Below are 21,110 nucleotides of genomic sequence, written 5' to 3' on the forward strand. Positions count from 1 at the left end.
GGCGGGACTCATCACTTCCGTCCGACACCAATGGCCGTTCTGTTGCCAAGACAACGCTTCCGGTGCGGAAAGGCGCCACACGTGATTTCCGGCGGGCCGGTCCTGGTCATGGCGGCGGCGGCGGTGAAGGAGGAGGAGAAGGACAAGGACGATGAAGAGGACAACGCCGTGGATACGGCGGAGACCGAGGAGCGGGTGCGCGCTTGGGCGGCGGCGCAGGCGGCGCGCGGGCGGCGCGTGGCGCTGGTGACGTCGGGCGGGACGCAGGTGCCGCTGGAGGCGCGCGCCGTGCGCTTCCTGGAGAACTTCAGCAGCGGGCGGCGCGGGGCGGCCTCGGCCGAGCGCCTGGTGCGGGCCGGCTACGGCGTCTGCTTCCTGCACCGCGCCCGCTCCGCCTTCCCCTGGGCCCGCGCCCTGCCGCCGCACGGGCCCGCGCTGCTGGACGCGCTCCGCCTCACCCCGGGGCCGCCGCCCGGCGTGGCCGCCGCTCCCGCCGCGCTGCCCGCGCTGCTGCCCGCGCTCCGCGAGTACCAGCGCGCCACCGAGGAGGGAGCGCTGCTCGCCATCGAGTTCACCGGGCTCGTGGAGTACCTGGCGCTGCTGCGCGCCGCCGCCAGAGCGCTGGCGCCGCTCGGTACGGGGGGAACCGGGAGTGAGGGACGGGGCGGGCACCGGCGTGTGGGGCACACGGCGAGAGAGGATGGAGCCACCCGGGGGGTGAGGGAACGGGGTGGTCCTGGGCGAAAGGTCGGGATGAGCAAGGATGGAGCCCGCGGGCGTGTGAGGGAATGGGGTGGTCCTGTGGCAAGGTTCAGGGTGGGGAAGGATGAGGCTCTTGTGGGAGTTCCAGTGTGAGGGAATGGGGTGGTCCTGTGGCAAGGTTCGGGGTGAGAGGGGATGGAGCCCCCCGAGGTGTCTCAGTGTGAGGAGACAGGGTAGTCCTGGGCAAAGTTCGGGGTGAGAGGGGATGGAGGCCCCCGGAAGGGGGGGGAGAATGAGGAAGGATGAGGCTCTCATGGGGGTCTCAGTATGAGGGGACAGGGTGGTCCTGGGTGAAGGTTCCAAGTGAGGAAGGATGGAGCCCCCCAGGGATGTCTCAGTGTGAGGGGACAGGGTGGTCCTGTGTGAAGGGTCAGGATGAGACGCCTGTGGGTGTCTCAGTGTGAGGGGACTGGCAGAGCAGGAACAAGGGGATGTTGTGGGGTCCCCAGCATGGGGTAGATGACAGATCACAGTGGGCACAGGTATGAGGTGATCCCGGGACCTGTGGGACTCTGCTGTGAGGTGACAAGGAGCCCCCCTTACTTGGAGAGCTCCTGCACCCCTCCATGAGGGTCTGGGCTCTCCTGCACCTGGGGCTTGGGAGGGGGGCACAGCGCAGAGCCCAGCGTGGGGACAGCAGTGCTGCCCTGCTCAGGGGGGTGCTGGGGGATCCCCTGCTGTCCCCTGTTGGGTGTGGGTGGTGGCAGCAGGGGACAGACAGCAGCTGTGTGTCCCTCCCACAGGCTCCAGTGCCATGTTCTACCTGGCAGCCGCCGTGTCAGATTTCTACATCCCGGTCTCTGAGATGCCAGAGCACAAGATCCAGTCCTCAGAGGGACCCCTGCAGGTGAGACCCCCTCAGCCATGCCCTCCTTGCTGCCAGGGTCCTTCTCCTGATAGCTGGCTGTGGATAACAGCTGTGTTGTCAGAGGGTGAGATCCCACAGGGACAGAACCCTCTGGAAATCCTGGAGTTGCATTGTTTTATCTTGCACTGAGGGGCCCAGATAAGAGGGCAGGGCAGGATCAGCCCTGCTCTCCTTTGATCCAGGTTTATTTTTAGGCTGGGGTGAAGGGGTGAGGGGTCTCATGGTTATCTGCAGGGAGCTCAGTGCTGCTCTGCCTGATATGGAGCAGCTTCAACACATCTGCACTTGTGGTGTGGCACATGAAGAGAGCCCCCTGAGGTGCCTCCTGCCTTTCTGGCTCTGTCCTCTAAAGCTGCCCCTGCTTCCATGGAGATGAGGGGAGGGTGGGTCTCAGGGAGCTGAAGTGCTCCAGGAATAGCTCCTGGAGTGCTTGAGTTGCTGCCTTTTGTCTGGAGAGGCTTTGGAGAAAGGTCTGGAGTGCTGGGGCTAGGGGGGAATGGTTTCGAACTGACAGAATGGATTTAGATGGGGTATTGGGCAGGAATTCCTCCCTGGGAGGGTGGGCAGGCCCTGGCACAGCTGGGGCTGCCCCTGGATCCCTGGCAGTGCCCAAGGCCAGGCTGGACAGGGCTGGGAGCAGTCTGGGACAGTGGGAGGTGTCCCTGCCATGGCTGGGGTGGGATGGGATGGGATTTAAGGTCCCTCCCAACCCCAAACCATTCCATGACTCTGGGATCCATCTTGCCTGTACAAATGATAGAACAACACTGCAGTGCTGAGGTCCCTCTCAGAGCAGGTGTCTCTGGAATTCTTTATATAACAAATACCACATTTATTTAATTAATTACTTTCTAAGGAGTTACTGGGCTTTGTTCTTTAATGATAACATTGGAAAGATAAGACCTGGCCTGATTGCCAGTGATGGATCCAGAGGTTGGGAAGCTGGAGAACAGTCTCCCACTGTTTTTCTCCATGCTTTAGCACTTTCATGAGGTGGAGATGGGATAAACTACCCGAATTCTGGAGAGGTGAATACTCAGATTTGTGCAGTTACAATGCTTTTTTAAATCTCTCCTCATGTTTATATTCCCCCAGTGTGGTTGGCTCTGGGAATGCAGGGCTCCTGTGGCCTGGCCTCAGAACCCCAACTATGAGCACTACATGGATCATTTAATTTAAATTTAGTGTCATTTGAACCTTGTTTGGTGAGAGCTGCCTTGAAAAACTTCCTCCTGCAAGTGGAGTGTGAAACAAAGCTGGAATTTCCCTCTTTCCCATCCCATCCCTTGTTACAACTCCCTGTGTGAGGATGTTCACAGGGATCGAGGATGAGGGAAGAGATGAGGATCTGACTCCATGTTTCAGAAGGCTTGATTTATTATTTTATGATATATATTACATTAAAACTATACTAAAAGAATAGAAGAAAGGATTTCATCAGAAGGCTGGCTAAGAATAGAAAAGGAAAGAATTGTAACAAAGGCTTGTGGCTTGGACAGAGTCTGAGCCAGCTGGCTGTGATTGGTTATTAATTAGAAATAACTCTGTAAGACCAATCACAGATCTACCTGTTGCATTCCACAGCAGCAGATAATCATTGATTACATTTTGTTCCTGAGGCCTCCCAGCTTCTCAGGAGAAAAAATCCTAAAGAAATGTTTTATGAAAAATCCTATCTGTGACATCCCTGCAATGTTTTGACTGATTTTTTTCTATGTATCTTTCCCCACTGCAGATCACAATGAAGATGGTGCCAAAAATGCTGTCACCCCTGGTCAGAGACTGGGCCCCTGAGGCTTTTGTGATTTCCTTCAAACTGGAGACAGATGCCCAGATCCTGCTGGATAAATCTCAGCAGGCTCTGGAGAAATACAGGCACCAGGTGGTGGTGGCCAACGTCCTGGAGTCGCGCAGAACCTCTGTCATCATTGTCACCAGGGACTCACAGACTCCCTTATCCCTGTCTGACGAGGAGCTGGCACAAGGCATGGAAATAGAGGAGAAGATTGTGAGTTACCTGCAGGGCCAGCACACTGCCTTTATAGAGAGGAAAGGCTGAGGAGGAAAATCTGGGAGTGAGGCTGGATGGAGCCTGTGCAGGTGAATAAAGAATCCCCACGGAGCACAAGGAGGGCCGTCCAACACTCTGTCACTTTCATGCAGCTTGGCCACAGCTGTTGTGGCTTTGGAAAAGAGAAATACAAGGAAGTGAAACCATTCCAGAGGAGGAAAGGAGCTTGTTTCTGTCCCGTGGGCTGGGAGAGCTGGGAGGACGAGAAATGGTGAAGGTCTCTGTATATAAAGAATTTCTTGAATCTCCCTCTTTGAATTTTCTTTTAGAATGGCAGGAGGAAGGAATGGGGGTGTGCTGGTTTTGTGACTGGAAATAATCTGAGCTTTTTGAGGAGCACACTGGGGCAGTGGGAATATTGGGGTTTCATTGGACTTGAGAACTCACTGTGGGCTTCCAGCATTGTGTCTGCCCTTCTGTGTGAAGTGCTGGGTGGGGACATTCCCCAGGCTCAAACTGGGGCACAGCCATCCCATCCAGGCTCAAACAGCCACAGCCATCCCATCCAGGCTCAAACTGAGGCACAGCCATCCCATCCAGGCTCAAACTGGGGCACAGCCATCCCATCCAGGCTCAAACTGGGGCACAGCCATCCCATCCAGGCTCAAACTGGGGCACAGCCATCCCATCCAGGCTCAAACTGGGGCACAGCCATCCCATCCAGGCTCAAACTGGGGCACAGCCATCCCATCCAGGCTCAAACTGGGGCACAGCCATCCCCACTGAGGCTCAGCCATCCCAATCCCACGGGATCAGGGATGCCTCTGTTCCTGTGGGTGCTCCCACCCTGGCACTGTTTGGGCACTCTGCAGCACTCTGGGAATGCTGGCTGTGGTACCCAAGTAGAAGTGGCTCCTGCAAGTCCAGGATCTGCCCATTGTTTTCTGAGGATCTCAGAGGGCTCAGGGGAAGGTGCCCCCTGCACTCTGCCATGTCCTGGTTTCCTTTCCCTGTCATTCCCTTGTGAGGTGTCTTCAGCCAGTGAGTTGCTTCTGCAGGGTGGGCCTACATAGCTCTTCAGTTCCTCCATCTCATGGAGTCACCTTTGGGTTTCAGGGGGTTTTGAAGCTCATCTCATTCCACCTTCCACTGGCTGAGGTTGTTCCAGCCCTGTCCAACCTGTCCTGGAACACTTCCAGGGATGGGGCAGCCACAGTTTCTCTGGGCGCCCCGTGTCAGGGCTCCCCCCTCACAGAGAAGAATTTATTCCCAATATCCCATCTAACCCTGCCCTATGGCAGTGGAAACCGTCCCATCTTGTCTTGGTGTGCCATGTCCTCATTTAAACTCCATCTCCAGCTGTCTTGGAGTCCCTTGTAGGAACTGGTATTGTCTCTGAGGTCTCCCTAAAGAATTCTGAGAGCTCTCTAAGGTCTTCCTATAGATCACCTTCCCTTCCACCTTCCCTTCCCTTCCCCTCTCTCCTTGGCTTCCCTCCCTTTTCCCTTCGTTTTCTTTCCCTTTCCTCTTTCCCTTTTCCCTTTTTTCCCTTTCCCTTCCCTAGATCTGACCCCGGGGACGCTGTGCCCGCTCTCGGCCGCCAGGGGGCGCCACTGAGCTGGAAGGGGGCGTGGCCTCACCACCACATGTGACACGCTGTGGGCGGGGCCTCGCGCCGCCCATTCACTATACTGCTGCTGGGGGCGTGGCCTGTTGCCATGGCGCCGGGGGCCCGTCCCGCCGCATGGACGCGGCCGCCGCGGCCCCGGTGGGTGCCCGGGACCGGGTGTCCCCCCGGGACCGGCCCAGGGGGGCTCGGGGTGTTGGCGGTGCCGGCCCGGGGAGGGGGTTCGGGGGGTCGGCTCGGTGGTACCCCAAGGGGATCGGGGTACCCGCGGCCCCCCCGTGTCTCACTGCCCCTCTGGCTGCCCCGCAGGCGGAGCCCCCGGTGCCGGCGGACACTATCCGGCGCTGGCTGCGGACCGAGGGCGCTGACCCCGCCGCCCCGGCAGAGGAGCAGCTGGGTCTGGCCTGGCGGCTCCTGCGGAGAGCGGAGACCCGGCTGGGAGAGCTGGAGCGGCGGCGGAGCCAGGACATGAGAGACGTAAGGGCCGGAGAGCGGGCCCGGCTGGGCTGGGCAGGGAACGGGGCTGGGGAACCAGGAGGGGCTGGGGGAGCTGGGAAGGGGCTGGAGCACCAGGAGAGGCTGAGGGAGCTGGGCAGGGGCTCAGCCTGGAGCAAAGGAGGCTCAGGGGGCCCTTGTGGCTCTGCACAGCTCCTGACAGGAGGGCACAGCCTGGAGGGTCAGGGTCTGCTCCAATGAACAAAGACAGGAGAGCGGGAACGGCCTCAGGCTGGGCCAGGGCAGGCTCAGGGTGGACACCAGGAGGAATTTATTGCCTGAAAAAGTTGTCAGGCATTGGTAGGTGTGCCCATCCCTGGAGGTGTCCAAAGAGCTCTGCTCTGGTGCCAAGATAGAGTTTTGTCACAGGTTGGACACTTGGGAGCCTTTTCCAACCTCAATGCTTCTGGAATACCCCCAGGTTAACCCAGCCAGTCCTGTATCCCCTGATCCCCCCTCTGTGCAGTCATTACCACACTGCTGCCCTTGAGAATTTGGAATTTAAATTCCCATTCCTCATCCCCTCAAAAACCCCTCCAACACACTACTTAAGAAAATTAACACAGCATAACTTTCTAACACAACACATATGACATTCATTTTAATATTTGTGAAAAGCCAATCATAAAATACCCATTTTTCACACCAGGAGAAAAATCCTGGGCGAAGGGATTTTTCCAGAGGATGTGAATGCCACAGTGGGGAACATTTTGTGCTACTGGCTCACTGGAAGTGCCAGCAGAGCTGGGAACAGCAGGGTTTTCTTTGTTCCAGGTGGAGAGCTACGTGGGCCATGTCCGTGCCCTGACAGAGGAGAGGGATGCCATTGCCTCTGAGTATGAGAAGGAGAATGAGCAGCTCAGGTTGGAGCTGGCCCAGCTACAGCTGCAGCAGGGTAATCCCTTCCCTTCCCTTCCCTTCCCTTCCCTTCCCTTCCCTTCCCTTCCCTTCCCTTCCCTTCCCTTCCCTTCCCTTCTGTTTGGCTCTGGAAAGCTTCTTGGAGAGCCCAGCAGCGTTTTTGGGGAGCTCTCAGTGGTTGCTTGAGAAGTTCCTAAAGTGTTAATGAGCTGTTCAAACAGATTTATAATTAATTTAGAGGTTCTTGCCTGCTTTTACTGCCTTTATTCAGGGAGTTTGGCAGGTTCTCCATGTAGCTCTGTGGTCCAGAGGCCGTTTGAGGACCAGAATTGATGGTGCTCTAAATTATCTGTTGCCCTCACCAAGTCAGTGAATTTGCTCTTGCCTTTGGTTTACACAAACCCCACAGTTTTTAAAACAATGATGGGGACAGGAATTGTTTGTTCTGATGGTTCAAAACTTGGGTGTTCATTGTCATGGAATTTGGTTGGAAGAGACCTTGAAGCTCATCCAGTTTCACCCCCAGCCATGAGCAGGGAGATTTTTGATTAGACCAAATTGCTCAGGGCCCCTCAGAGCTTCAGTAATTTTGTTTAAACAAATTATTTCACTTGAAATAATTTATTTTCAAACTCTAGGGTCACTTTTGCTGGGTTTACTTCTTGATTTTCCTGTCTTCTTTTGCATTTCAGTGGTGCTCATAGCCCATGTCACCTTTAACTCTAGTGAGTTGTACTGTGCTGGTTCTAAGATAAAATCTGGGGTGATGGCACGACTTTAGGAGTTTCTTTGTGATTGAGGCTTTGGGGCAGCAAATACAGGATTTTGGGGGAAAATTTGAGCATCAGTTGGGTTTTCAGGGAGCACATGTGGTGGTGTGACTTTCCAAAAATGGCTTTACCTAAAAATGCGATGTCTGTGGACACCTAAAGCCGTGGTTTGTGGTGAAATGAATAATGAGCTCTTGGGAGCCTGGCTGTGGCAGAAAACTCCATTTCTGGTTCTCTCCCTTTCCACGAGGTGTCAGGAGAGACACAGAATGTCCCCAGAGCTGAGCATGGTCGTTTCCTCCTGCTGGCTCTGCTCCTCCGGGCTTCTCCATCCCTCAGGGGTTCCTGAGGCTGTGGAGCAGTGAGTTCCCCTGGAGTGGCAGCTGAGATCCCTGTCCATGCATCTGTCCTTGTCATGTATGCAGGAGGGAGTGCTGGCTGCTGTCCCTGAGGGGGTTGTGTGGCTTTGGTGTTTCTGGGGGGATTTTTTTGGGATATCACTCAGATTTTGAGGTTCAGGACTTGTCCACCCCTATCCCTGGCTGCTATCCTGGGATGGGGATGGCTGGGGGTGAAATTGGATGAGCTTCAAGGTCTCTTCCAACCAAAACCGCCCTGGAATTCCGTGACAATGAACACCCAAGTTTTGAACCATCAGAACAAACAATTCCCGTCCCCCTCCCATTGTTTTAAAAAAGTGTGGATAATTTAAGAATGTGGAAGCTCCCTCTGGGCTGTCACCTGGGGTTAGGGTTACGGTTTAGGGTTAGGGTGCCAGCACTGAGATGTTTTGGGGTCCTTGAGGAGCACTTTGTTGAGTGACTGATCCTTTTATCCAGGTTTGTTCAGCTGGAGCAGAGGAGGCTGAGGGTGAGCTGAGGGCACAGCTCATCCCAGGCTGCAGCTCCTCTGGAGGAGGATTTTATTTCTGCTCTCTGGGACCAGAGAAGGGACATGAGGGAATGGCTGGAGCTGTACCAGGTGTTATAAATAGGAAGCTTGACCAGGCCAATATTCAAGCAGCAATCAATCTATTAATTAATATGGTAAAGTATGAGAATACAGCGCTGGGTACAGTGGGGGAAGTTTTCCCTCCAACAGCACACCCATAGTTGAGGCTTACAGGTATTTATAGGGGTACTCATCAGCTTTCTCAGCAGTTTCTATTCCCAATTTTTACATCACAATTCTATACACTGTTGTGATTTAGTTTTTCTCAGGATCTACATCCCGAAAGCTATACTACAATTTTAGAATATTGCTTGTAGTAAGGATCTTTGAAACTATAGCTTTAGAATATATAAAAAGGAAACATGCAGCTTGAGAAAGGAAGATGAACATCAACTCAAGGACTAATAGGTTCAACCCAGGGAAGCTGGACATCACTGTTATGAGATTTATAGTCCTTGCAATTAAAAGGTGGGCCCACATCTGGGGAGCTGGACTTCACCAGATGAAATACTTCTTCCTTCTTTTGGAAACCAGACCACCAACACCTGGGATACTCCTTTCGGGATGTAGATCCTGAGAAAAACTAAATCACAACAGTGTATAGAATGGTGATGTAAAAATTGGGAATAGAAACTCTTTAAGGCTTAGCTACAAGCAGAAAGTTCCTGTCAAAATGCAGCATCCTTAAAGCTTTAATTCTAACGCTCCTAAATCAACTTAAGACTCATAAAGGTTAATTGGAAACAAAGGATAGGTTCAAAGGCCTCTTCCATGCTTTATTTCTCTCAGTAATTATTAGAATTCGTCTTTATAACTGTCCCATGGTTGGTTTCCACACATATTGCAATCACAAATACACACGTTGCCTGTATGTACGTGACACGAAACACAGCTTTGTGTTTCACACAGGGGGAGAGTTGGTTTGGGTGTCAGCAAAGGCTCTTCCCCAGAGGGTGCTGGCACTGCCCAGGCTCCCCAGGCAATGGGCACGGCCCCAGAGCTCCAGGACAGGCTGGGATTGTTGGGGTGTCTGTGCAGTGCCAGGGGTTGGATTTAATCCTTGTGGGTCTCTTTGAGCTCAGGATATTCTGTGGTTCCATGGTTCTAGCTCAGCCTCTTCATAAAAACAGTCCCCCTGGCCATCTCTAGCGTGGAGTGGCTGGATGTTCTTGTGCTGGAGATGCTGCACAACCCCAAAGGGCTCTGCTGGGCTGCTCCAGCTCTCTCAGGGTTCTGTGCTGCATCCCTGTGTCTCTCTCTAGCCCTCCTGAGGACAGTCAGTGCTGCTGCCTGACACTGAGCAGCTTTTGAAGACAAAAAGCAAATATTCACTCGCACTTTTGCCTCCTGCCCATCCCGAGCTCACAGTTCCTGCAGGGAGCAGCCAAGGCTGGTTGGTGCTGGGCCATCGAGCTGAGCTGAGCTGAGCTGTCACCTCATGTGATACCCCTGCCCAGAGTGACATTTTTCCTTCCCTCCAGGCAGTTCCTGATCCGTTTGTGATGCTCTCGCTGAACGCGCCGGGTGTTGTTGGAGGGCAGGTCGATGGTGCTCCCAAAAGCCTTCCTGAAAAACAACTGCAGTGCACTGAAACACAGTGAAACACAGTGCTGGGGGAGCTGCCTGGGTTTATTTAAAAAGTGGAATAAAAAGGAGACACAGTCATGGGCTGAGCTTGTTTGTGGTAACAGCTGGGCTGGTTAAACACACCCAGCAGGGCTGTGGTGGGGTGGGGTGAGGTGGCTGCTGTTTCTCTGAGTATTCCTGGGGTAGGAAAATACAAATATTAACATAAAATTTGCTTCCAAACAAGCATAGAGAAAGGTGGGAGATGCCAGTGGAGCTGTTGTGTGACAGTGCCTGGAGCAGGGGTTGGTTTTCCCAAACAGGGAAGGGGTTTGTAAGGAGTCAGTGGGGTTTACTCGCAGGTGACCTGTGCTGTGTGGGCAGACCCCCCTCATCCTCACAAATCCTTCCTCTCCAGCCTCTGGGATCTAAAATGATGCCACTTCATCCTGCATTGCAGGCTGGGGACAAGGGTGGCACTTATTGGAGTGTGTCTTTTGTTGATGGAGTGACAAAATTATTTTTTGTCTCCTTATAAAGGAAAGAAGCTTAGAAGGCTTTTTTTTTTTAATTAGGTGAAAAAAGCTACTTCATAGGCTTAGGGGACTTCACTTTAAACTTAAGGATAGCTAATTGGAAGTTAAAAAGTTTTTTTTAAGCAATTAGAAGTTAAAAAGTTTTGTTTAAGCAATTAACTAGAAAAAGGAATGAACAGAAAACCTAACTGCTTTTGTAAGGTGTTTTACTAAGAGCAAGAATGTCTAGCACTTAGCTCAGTTTTCTCTGTTTGTTATTTTGCCTTTTATGAAGCCTTTCTGTTTCCAACACTGCAAGAGAAGCCATCTTGCTCATTTTTATGCCTCCAAAGGCAGCTGAGCTATCTTGGATGTGTTACAGGCCTCCAAAATCTTATTAGTCCTAGCTCAAAAAAGTTTCTATAACAGGCACTGGCAGGTGAAGGTGGTTCAGGGCACAGGGGGTCCCATCCTGGGCATAAACCAGAGCAGTTTCTGTTCATTTTAGCTGGAATTTGGCAAAACAAAGCTGCTAGGCAGCTTGGGGTTTGTTGGGGAAGATGAAACAGGAAAGCTTTATAAATATGATCGCTTGGCAAAAGATTTTGAGAATGTAGAAACTATAAGTGAGATTGAAATGAAAGCAAGCTTTGAGATCCCTTATTACTGAACAACTGGAAAACAATGGTGTGGCTGGCTGAATTGGATTAAACAACACCCTCTGCTTGCAGACAGGCCCCAGGGTAAGAGCAGACCCTACAGCTTGGCAGAAGGGGCCCAAAGGGGAGTTTTTAGGGTTTAAAATGGAACACAGTATGGTAATGTAGTGATTCTTATAGGCTGTATGGAAATGCGATAGGATTTGTGTCTTGTACTAGATTGGTTAGTGAGAATCAGAATATTCAGCACAGAAGAAGATTTATGGTATTGTGACAGGAACTTTGCTCTCTTTCCCTCTTGCTTTTATTCTTCTCTCTTGCTCTCTCTCATCCTCTTTACCACACTCTTGCCTTCTTTCTCTTTACCCCTCTCTTTACCTTTCTCTCTGTTTTGGGCCTGCTCTGAGCTGTGGCTGGCAGCTCCCAGCAGGGCCCTTTGCCATAAACTGCAGGTTCCAAGCCCTGGCTGCAGAGATCTCTCATCTCCATCCACCCTGACCATCCTACCCCCATCGCTCCTACAGGGGGTCAGTTTAGTTGAGCAAACTGGGGACAAGGGGGACACTGGCAGGTGAAGGTGGTTCAGGGCACAGGGGGTCCCATCCTGGGCATAAACCAGAGCAGTTTCTGTTCATTTTAGCTGACATTTGGCAAAACCATGGGAGGAAGCTGCCAGGTTGAGTTTAGTGTGATCCATGGGCTCTTCCCGAGGCGCAGGGAGCAGTTTGGATCCTGCACAGTGCCTGGTTTGCTCTGCTGCAGCAGGAAGGTGCTGGGGAGCCCTGTTTGACCCTGCATTGAGCAGGCTGGGCTCTGTCTCCCTGGGGGAGAGCCTGGGGAACCTCAGGGGGTTTTTCCATCCAGGGCTGGATGGAGCCGGCTGCGAGCGTGGAGTGGAAACATGGGATCGATCAGAGCCTGGGGATGTGCTTGTGCTGGGCCTGGGCTAAATCAGTGCCTGAGTGACACTGAGAATGGCACAGGAACAGGCTGGGTTGTAGAAAGAGTGAAGAAGATTTTATTCAGGAGAACCACACAGTTTTTATAGTGACACAGGAGCAGGTGAGAGGCAGGATTGTAGAAAGAGTAAGGAAGGTTTTATACAAGAGAACCACATGGTTTTTATGACACAGGAACAGGCAGCATTGTAGAAGGAGTAAAGAAGGTTTTATTCAAGAGAACTGCACGGTTTTTATAATGACACAAGGAGCAGGCAAAAAGGCAGGATTGTAGGAGTAAAGAAGGCTTTATACAAGAGAACTGCACAGTTTTTATAGTGACAGAGGAACAGGTGTGAGGCGGGATTGTAGAAAAAGCAAAGAAGGTTTTATTCAAGAGAACTGCACAATTTTCATGACACAGGAACAGGCAAGAGGCAGGATTGTAGAAGGAGTAAAGAACATTTTATTCGAGAGAGCCACACAGTTTTTATAGTGACACAGGAACAGGTGAGAGGCAGGATTGTAGAAAGAGCAGAGAAGGTTTTATTCAAGAGAACTGCACAATTTTCATGACACAGGAACAGGCAAGAGGCAGGATTGCAAAAGGAGCAAAGAAGGTTTTGTTCAAGAGAACCACACAGTTTTTATGGTGACACAGGAGCAGGTGAGAGGCAGGATTGTAGGAAGTGTAAAGACGGTTTTATACAAGAGAACCACGCAGTTTTTATGATACAGGAACAGGCAAGGAGGCAGGGTTGTAGAAAGAGCAGAGAAGGCTTTATTTGAGAGAACCACACAGTTTTTATAGTGACACAGGAACAAGTGAGAGGCAGGATTGTAGAAAGAGCAAATAAGACTTTATTCAAGAGAACTGCGCGGTTTTTATAGTGACGTAGGAACAGGCAGGAGGAACGATTGTAGAAGGAGTAGAGAAGGTTTTATTCAAGGGAACCACACAACCACACAGTTTTTATAGTGACACAGGAACAGGTGGGAGGCAGGATTTTAGAAGACTACAGAAGGTTTTATTCAAGACAATCACGCAGTTTTTATAGAGTGATAGGATGCATTCTATTTGATTGGCTTGTTAACAAAAACACCTTCCTCACACACCATCCTTGAGAAGAACAGAAAAACAAAGTAGAAGAACACCACCTGCAGATTGTTTATACTTAACAAGTTATCACATCTTTACAACTCCCCAAAAATTCTCCCAAGCTGCTGTGACAAACACTCGTCCTTTCTCTCTGTGCCATGGCATCCACACATGCGAGTGAGGGACAGGCTTGGCCAGGGCTCTCCATGTCCTGTGTCTGAGGAATATTTGCCCTGCTGAACCTCTGCTGCCCAACTCTAGATCCCTGAGCAGGGAAAGAGTGATTTGAAAGGATTTGAGAATGTTACTGTTCATGTTTATTTCTGTTGGACAGCTCAGAAAATATTTTAACCTTGGACTTAAACTCAGAGGTCTTTTCCAACTTGAAAAATCCCTTCTAGGAGAACTTACTAAATATGGATTTTATTTTTCTTGTAATTAATCTCATAATTTGTCTGAGGGCTCACCTATATAGTGGGGGTTTTTAAAATTTTGAGTTGGTATTTTTCCCCACTATTTTCACTTTTTCAGCCTTCTCTTCAGCTTGGAAACCCATACTGGAACCCATCTCATAGAATGACAGCTATCTGAAATGTTACCTGTCTGAATATCCCTTTTAACTCTCTACAGCTTCCCATCTTACAACACTTGGAAGCCTTTATGATCTGGTTTGGGTTAGAAATTTGGTCTGTTGGTGTTGGTTTTAATATGAATTACACAGGGAGTGTTTGAAAAGCTCCACAAGCTGCTGGATCCAATGCAGGAGTTGCTGCCCTCATCATGCCAGACACCAAATTTTCTCCTGGCAGATAAATTCCAACCACACCAACCAGGGAGTTGGAATTTAACAACTTTTTACCAACTGTTGGTTGCACAAACACAACAGTGCCCAGCTATAAACTGACTCCTGCAAGTCTTGTTGTCACCTTTCTGCCTTAGGGACCCTTGAGTCTGGAAGTTTTTCCCAGTACAGAGCTTTCCTGGCTATAATTTTTGGATAAACATTGAGGCACTGGCAGTTTAATTCTTCAAGTTAATTCTTCTTGATTCTTAATTCTTGATTTATTACTTTATGATATATATCACATTAAAAGTATACTAAAAGAATAGAAGAAAGGATTTCATCAGAAGGCTGGCTAAGAATAGAAAAGGAAGGAATGATAACAAAGGCTTGTGGCTCGGACAGAGAGTCTGAGCCAGCTGGCTGTGATTGGCCATTAATTAGAAATAACTATATAACACTAATCACAGATCTACCTGTTGCATTCCACAGCAGCAGATAACCATTGTTTACATTTTGTTCCTGAGGCCTTTCAGCTTCTCAGGAGGAAAAAATCCTACGGAAAGGATTTTTCATAAAAGATGTCTGTGACAACTTCATGCAGAGACTTACACCAGCCTTGTGTTGCCTTGCCTTGCAGAAAGCCAGCTGAAGGAGGTGGAGGAGATGCTGGAGCAGGAAGGTTTGTCCCACATCTCGTGCAGTGCTGCCAGTGAACAGGTTGCCTATCTCCTGGTGGAGCGGGCGGCGCTGCTGGCAAGGCTGGAGGTGGCAGCCCAGCAGCTGGGACCCCACAGCAGCATGGATGGGCTCCAGGTACCTCTGCTCCCTGGCTCTGCCTGCCTCTGAGCTGTGGGAAAGGAATATTTTTGGGATATTTCTGTATGAATATGGTTTCTCCTTTCTCCATTTCACACCCACTGTGAAGCGTTGGGTGTGAAATGCTTGAAAGGATTACAAGAAAGAAGGAGTGAGAGTATTTGTGAGAGTCTGGAATGCCAGGGCAAGGGGGAGCTGTGGGAAAGGAATATTTTTGTGATATTTCTGTAATGAAAATGGTTTCTCCTTTCTCTGAGGCCATTGCGGAGTGTTGGGTCTGAAATGCTTGAAAGCATTACAAGAAAGATGGAATGGAATGGTTTCAAACTGGCAGAATTGTTTCAAACTGGCAGAATATGCCTAGATTGGATATTGGAAAGGAATTCCTGGCTGTGAGGGTGGTGAGGCCCTGGCACAGCGTGCTCAGAGAAGCAGTGGCTGCCCCTTCTCTGGAAGCATCCAAGGCCAGATTGGGCTTGGAGCAGCCTGGGATGGTGGAACGTGTCCCTGCCCATGGTGTGGGATGGGATGAGCTTTAAGATCACCTCCAGCCCCAAACCAGTCTGGGATTCCAGGATTCTAAGTCAGTGTCTTTCTTAATTCTCACCTTTTGCACTTGATTTACTCCCACATCTGCACAGGGACAGTGAAATGGGTCATTTGCAATCCTGTGTTCAGGTTTTTGTGATGTGTTTGGTGTAAGGATCTTCAGTGGGTAAGAATGAATTCTCTGGGTTCAGCTGGAGCAGAGGAGGCTGCGGGCAGATCTCACTGGGGGCTGCAGCTTCTCCTGATCTCTGCTCTTTGTGAGCAGGGCCAGGATCTGGGGGAGCAGCTGGGGCTGTGCCAGGGGGATTTGGGTTGGATATCAGGTTTTTTCCCCCAGAGGATGGTATGACACTGCCCAGGCTCCCCAGGGAATGGCCCCAACACTGCCAGAGCTCCAGAGGGTTTGCACAGGCTGGGTTTATTGGGGTGTCTGTGCAGAGCTGGGGCTGGACTGGATGATCCTTGTGGGTCTGTTTCAGCTCAGGATATTCTGGTTCTATGGTTCCAAGGCCATCACTTCCCACCTACTCATGTCTCTGGGGAACTGGAGTCCAGGAATGCTCTGACATTCCAGGAGCTGCTGTTTGTCCCCAAGGTCCCAAACCCGAGGAGGGAGCAAGACCTCAAACAGGGGTCAGGGCCCCTTCTCTCTTGTTCCTTTCTGTTTAATCAGGTGAAGGACACATTGGAGATGTGTTTTCCCGGAAAACTGAGTCTCCCTGACAGGGCTGATTACTGTCCCCAGTGATGTCATTGCTGTCTGTGCCTTCGGAGCACAAACTGTTGATTAAACACTCCATTGTTCCCGGGAGCATCCCGCTTGTTTTGCAGAGCCATTAGTGTTACAGGTTAAGGTGTTAATTGCTCCTCTTGCTCTGTTTACTGGAATGTGTGGCCTTGCTTGTTCCCAGCTGGCCTGTCCCACTCTTGGAATCAAGGGCTGGACACGTTCCTGCCTGCTTCAGGGATGAATTCAGCTTTTAACCAGCCTGCTCAAGCAGAATTGATTGTTTTATTGCATCCCCAGGAAAGCAGAAAGGCGGGATACAAACCTGCCTCTCTGTGTGGTCAGCTCTGAGAAACCCTTATGGAAATACCTTCTGGATTCATGGCATGTGCTGCTCACCCACCCTCTGAAGTGCCAAATATCAAACCAACCAACGTGCTGAGGCTTGGGACCCCTTCAGAGCAGCTGCAGTGGAGCAGGAATGTGTAACTCCATAGAAAAGAGGGATGTGGAGATGTCCAGGGAAGCTCCTGGGGCTCAAATCCCTGTGCCTGGGTCAGGGCAGTCTGAGAATGAGCACAGGGTGGGGAGGAATTCATGGAAGTGCCAAATATCAAACCAACCAATGTGCTGAGCCTTGGGACCCCTTCAGTGCAGCTGCAGTGGAGCAGGAATGTATAACTCCATAGAAAAGGAATGTGGAGATGTCCAGGGAAGCTCCTGGGGTTCAAATCCCTTTGCCTGGGTCAGGGCAGTGTGAGAATGAGCACAGGGTGAGGAGGAATCCATGGAGGGCAGCTCTGCAGGATGGATTTGGGAGTTCTTGTGGATTGGAAGCTGGGTATGAGCCAGGAGTGTGTGTGTTTGCACCCCAAAGGCCAAACAGCATCTGCTCCTCTCTGAAAAGGCTCCCCCAGCTCTGCTGCTCCAGCCCCAGGATCCCCAGCACAGGAAGGAGCTGATGGAGTGAGGCCACAGAGATGCTCTGAGCCCCTTGAGAGCCAAGCTGGCAGAGCTGGAGGTGTCCACCTGGAGAAGGGTCTGGAGAGACCCAAAAGCCCCTTCCAGTGCCTGAAGGGGCTCCAGGAGAGCTGGAGAGGAACTTTGTCCTGGCACTCCAGATCCTTGCCAAAGGGGAACTGGGGAGGAATTCTTGGCTGTGAGGGTGGGCAGGGCCTGGCACAGGGTGCCCAGAGCAGCTGTGGCTGCCCCTGGACCCCTGGCAGTGCCCAAGGCCAGGCTGGACAGGGCTTGGAGCAGCTTGGAAGGTGTCCCTGCTATGGTGGGACAGGGTGGGCTTTAAGGTCCCTTCCATTCCAAGCCTTTTCTGTGACCCCATGATTGTGAATCTCCCAGTGTTACTCTGCTCTCCCTCATTTCAGGTTTGTCCTTAAGCACATTGGGAGGGTTTTTACCAGGTTTAGAGTAAAAAACCCAGAGCCCAAACAGTGTCACAGCCCCATCCTCACACTGTGCCCAGCCTGGGTGGGAAATCATCCCTTCATGAGGGGAACACTTCACATTTCGGGGCAGAGCTGCCTGGTGGGCATCTCCTGCCCTTGGTTTGTCCCAGAACTGGCATTGAGATGAGGAAATCCACATTTTGGAGATGAGGAAATACACATTTTCCAATGGGACCAGTGGAAGAGGTGACAAATGAGGAAATCCCCATTTTCCAATGGGACCAGTGTGGAGGGGGTTACAAACAGCTCTGCCTTGGTCACATCACCACCAAATGAGGGTTCCTCATTTCCACTGGCACATTAACCCTTGTGCTTCAGTTCTGCAGGGAAGAGCTGGAGGGGCAGCAAGCATTGCCTGCAGGAGATGGGGGAGATCTGGATGAGGCCCCACAGAGGCTGGTGGAGTCCCAGGAAGAGATCCCAGGCCTGGATGCACAAAGCAAAGAGCAGAGTGGAGCAGGTAAGTGCTGCTCTGGTGGCCACTCTGTCCTCTCTGCTTGGGATGTGGAAAAATCAGTGCCAGGAGTCAGCCTGCTCCCTAGGAGATGGGAATGCAGTCATTAACAGTCACCATGATATTTTCTGAAAAATCTCTTTGGCCAGGATTTCCTCTCCAGGGAAGCTGGGAAGCTTCAGCTTCTCCCTGTTTTGCTGCAGTTCCTCTCCAGCCCCACCAGGTCCTCTCCAGCCCCATCTGCTCATTTCCAGCCCCTTCAGCCCCTCTCCATCTCCATTCCCACCATTCCCAGCCCTTCCCAGCCCGTGCTGGGTGGGATCAATGCCAGCCCCCAGGGATGGGATCAGTGCTGTGGCAGCTCCACTCTGGAGCAGGGCAGGCTCCAGCCTGGGGCTCCCATGGATTGCAGCAGGGAAATCTGTGCTTGGTGAGCTGCTGGATGAACACAAGGCTTTGCAAAATGTGAGTAAAGGTTTCATGCTTGTTTTGTCTCTGGGTTTGTGTCTGTGTGTGCAGAATGAGGGTGACAATGTCCCTGTGGCTTCCCTGGTTCTGTATCTCTGTAAAGTTTCTCCTCCTGAGCTCTGAGCCACCTGCTCTGGGAATTAATTAATTTGCTCCTAAAAACCTGGACTGGGGTCACTCATCTTTAGTAAAACCCCCTAAACAGCATTTTTTGGTTCAGTGATAACTTGTGTGTGCATTGGAGGGAAGAATTCCTGACCAGTTTGAGCCCAGTTAGTAGGATTTCGGTGAGGAAAGGATTTAAATGGTATTTAACAAAGTTCATGAGGAATGTTGTGGGGTTTTTTCCAAAGCAGAACTTGGCTGCCACATCCAATCATTGTTGTCCTTGTGGAATCACCCCTGTGGTCAGCCCTGAAGGGGGAAAAACAGGAGAGGGAATGGGAAAATAGGGGATGGTCAGGATTTTTGCAAGAGGAAAATTTTATTGTCCTTTCATCAGCCTTTTAATCATCATTTTATTATAATTTTGTAATAAATTTGTGTGGTGGTCAACAGGCTTTTGAGTAAAATTTCCGTTCTGGTGGAATATGGGTGTTGGAATGAGATAATCTGCAAGGTCCCCTTCCAACCCAACCCATTCTGTGGAGATGTTCTTTGCTTTTTATATTAAATGACACAGCTGAAAATTCTTATTTGAAAAAGAAATTTGTTGCTTTTTCCAATTTGTGATTTTTTGGGTTTTTTTAATGTATTCCTATGGTGGAACCAAAAAAGTAGATTATTTTGTTTTGCCTGAATAGAAGTCAAATTTGAACTTAAATTTCCTGTGCTCAGTGTTAAGCTGAAAAGGGAATAATGTTTCTTCCCTTTTCTCTAAAGAAAATTGTCTCCCGAAGACAGGGGGATACCAGTGTGTCCTCAACATGTGCTCCTAATGCAAACACATCTTCCTATTTCTGCCCTGCAAGTATTGGGAATATGCATTAATTAGTGTTGGGATTAATTTATTCATTGATCTATTGATCCATAGAAAAACTGGTGTGCAATTTTTCCAGTTGTAGCCATTCCATTAAATTTCAATGTGCAGAAAACAGGGATACATTGGCTGGGATTGCGTTCCTGCTTGTGGCAGTGCTGGATTTATGGTGAAAATGTTGAGGTTTTCTAAAGAGAAAGCGAAAAAACCATAGTAGATGAGGTGAGTGATTTAAATGAGGTTTACCTCTGTGATCCAGAGGTAAACTGAATCCCTGGGATAATGATGGAGGGGCTGCTGTTGAACCTGGATCTCCAGGGACATCAGCCTTTGCTGTGGGAGGGAGAGAGCATGGATGTGAGATGGATGTGTTCCCTCATGGATATGGGGTGGATGTGTTCCCACATGGGTGTGAGATGGATGTGTTCCCACATGAGTGTGGGGTGGATGTGTTCCCTCATGGATATGGGGTGGATGTGTTCCCACATGGGTGTGGGGTGGATGTGTTCCCACATGGATGAGGGGTGGATGTGTTCCCACATGGATGTGGGGTGGATGTGTTCCCACATGGATGTGTCCCATGTGCCTGCGTTCCATGAAGTTGTGCTCCCAGTGGATGCAGGATGTGTTCCCATGTATTCCTATTGAAACAGGACAACCCCTATGGCAGGGAGGAATGACAAGGAGGACTCCATTGATATCAGAAGGCTAATTAATTACTTCATCATACTATATTATTCTATATTATATTACACTATATTACATTGCATCTAAACTGAATCTGCCAAGCTGCACTCAATCTCGTGACTGTCCTGTCAGTCCTGACACACACACACACACCCTGATAGGCCAAGGAAACAAAACACCATCACTTTGGGTGAACAATCTCCACATTGCATTCTACTTTTGCACAAACACAGGCACAACAAATGATAAGAATTGTTTTTCCTTTCTCTGAGGTTCAGAGAATGTGAAACCCAGAAATATTCTTGGGAAGAATTGTGCCTTGCTTTTCTCTGTGAGGAGAAATGTGGCTACATATTCCCAGTGGATGTGGGATGTATTCCCATGTGGATGTAAGATGTATTCTCATGTATTCCCAGTGGATGCAGGATGTGGTTTCTGTGGATGTGGGATGTGCTCCCAGTGGATGTGGGGCATGTCCATGCTGCCTCCCACCTCTCCCACGTGTGGGATCAGCCTGGAATCCGTGCTTGGATTGGGGCAGGCAGGGCCTGGCAGTGCCCAGCTCATTCCCTGGTGCTGCTGTCTCCAGACAGGGCTGAGCTCCAGAGGGCCATGGAGCACAACAGCCGGCTGGACAAGGAGATCCTGGCGCTGCGGGCGCGCGTGCAGACCCTCGACCTGGAGAGGAAAGCATTCCTGGAGCTGGTGAGCATCCTCCAAGCCAAGCCAACAATCCTGAAAGTCATCCCTGAAAGTCCTCCCTGCTCCCAAACCTGCCCTGCCTTCCCCTTTCCCCTCGCTGTTCTATGCCCAGAGCTGCAGTTTGGCTGTGGCAGGGTTCATGGAGCAGTAAAATTGAGGATTTAGGCAGAATGCAACTCTGGGAACTTCCCTCAATGCAGAAGGAGTCTGAGGGACTCCAGCTGAGTGGTGGCTTGGAGATTTTGGGACACATTTTCCTGTGCCCATGGAGAGGAATCAGCTCCCTGCTGATCAGGGTTAACCCAACTCAAGTGTGTAAATAGAGTAAGGAACACATGAGCCTTTCCCTGGGCTGGATTAAA

General features: G+C 50.7%; 2 protein-coding genes across 2 annotated transcripts in view; both read left to right on the forward strand.

The window, feature by feature from the left end:
* The first annotated feature begins 100 nt into the window (after window positions 1–100).
* On the forward strand, window positions 101–3,949 carry PPCS (phosphopantothenoylcysteine synthetase). Its single transcript, XM_054292066.1, has 3 exons — window positions 101–634; window positions 1,506–1,609; window positions 3,366–3,949. The coding sequence occupies exons 1-3, from the start codon at window positions 109–111 to the stop codon at window positions 3,687–3,689; spliced, it is 954 nt and encodes a 317-aa protein (XP_054148041.1). The 5' UTR covers window positions 101–108; the 3' UTR covers window positions 3,690–3,949.
* Window positions 3,950–5,385: 1,436 nt separating this feature from the next.
* Window positions 5,386–21,110, forward strand: part of CCDC30 (coiled-coil domain containing 30) — a 40,238-nt gene continuing 24,513 nt past the window's right edge. Inside the window, exons 1-6 of the mRNA XM_054291849.1 lie at window positions 5,386–5,529; window positions 5,578–5,745; window positions 6,538–6,658; window positions 14,541–14,716; window positions 17,777–17,918; window positions 20,636–20,751. Of these exons, the coding sequence (XP_054147824.1) occupies window positions 5,386–5,529; window positions 5,578–5,745; window positions 6,538–6,658; window positions 14,541–14,716; window positions 17,777–17,918; window positions 20,636–20,751 (867 nt within the window). The remainder of the gene's footprint in view (window positions 5,530–5,577; window positions 5,746–6,537; window positions 6,659–14,540; window positions 14,717–17,776; window positions 17,919–20,635; window positions 20,752–21,110) is intronic.

This window comes from Melozone crissalis, unplaced genomic scaffold (assembly GCF_028551555.1).
Source record: "Melozone crissalis strain CALT ecotype California unplaced genomic scaffold, PUWL_Pcris_2 ptg000107l_1, whole genome shotgun sequence".
Classification (NCBI taxonomy): Eukaryota; Metazoa; Chordata; class Aves; order Passeriformes; family Passerellidae; genus Melozone; species Melozone crissalis.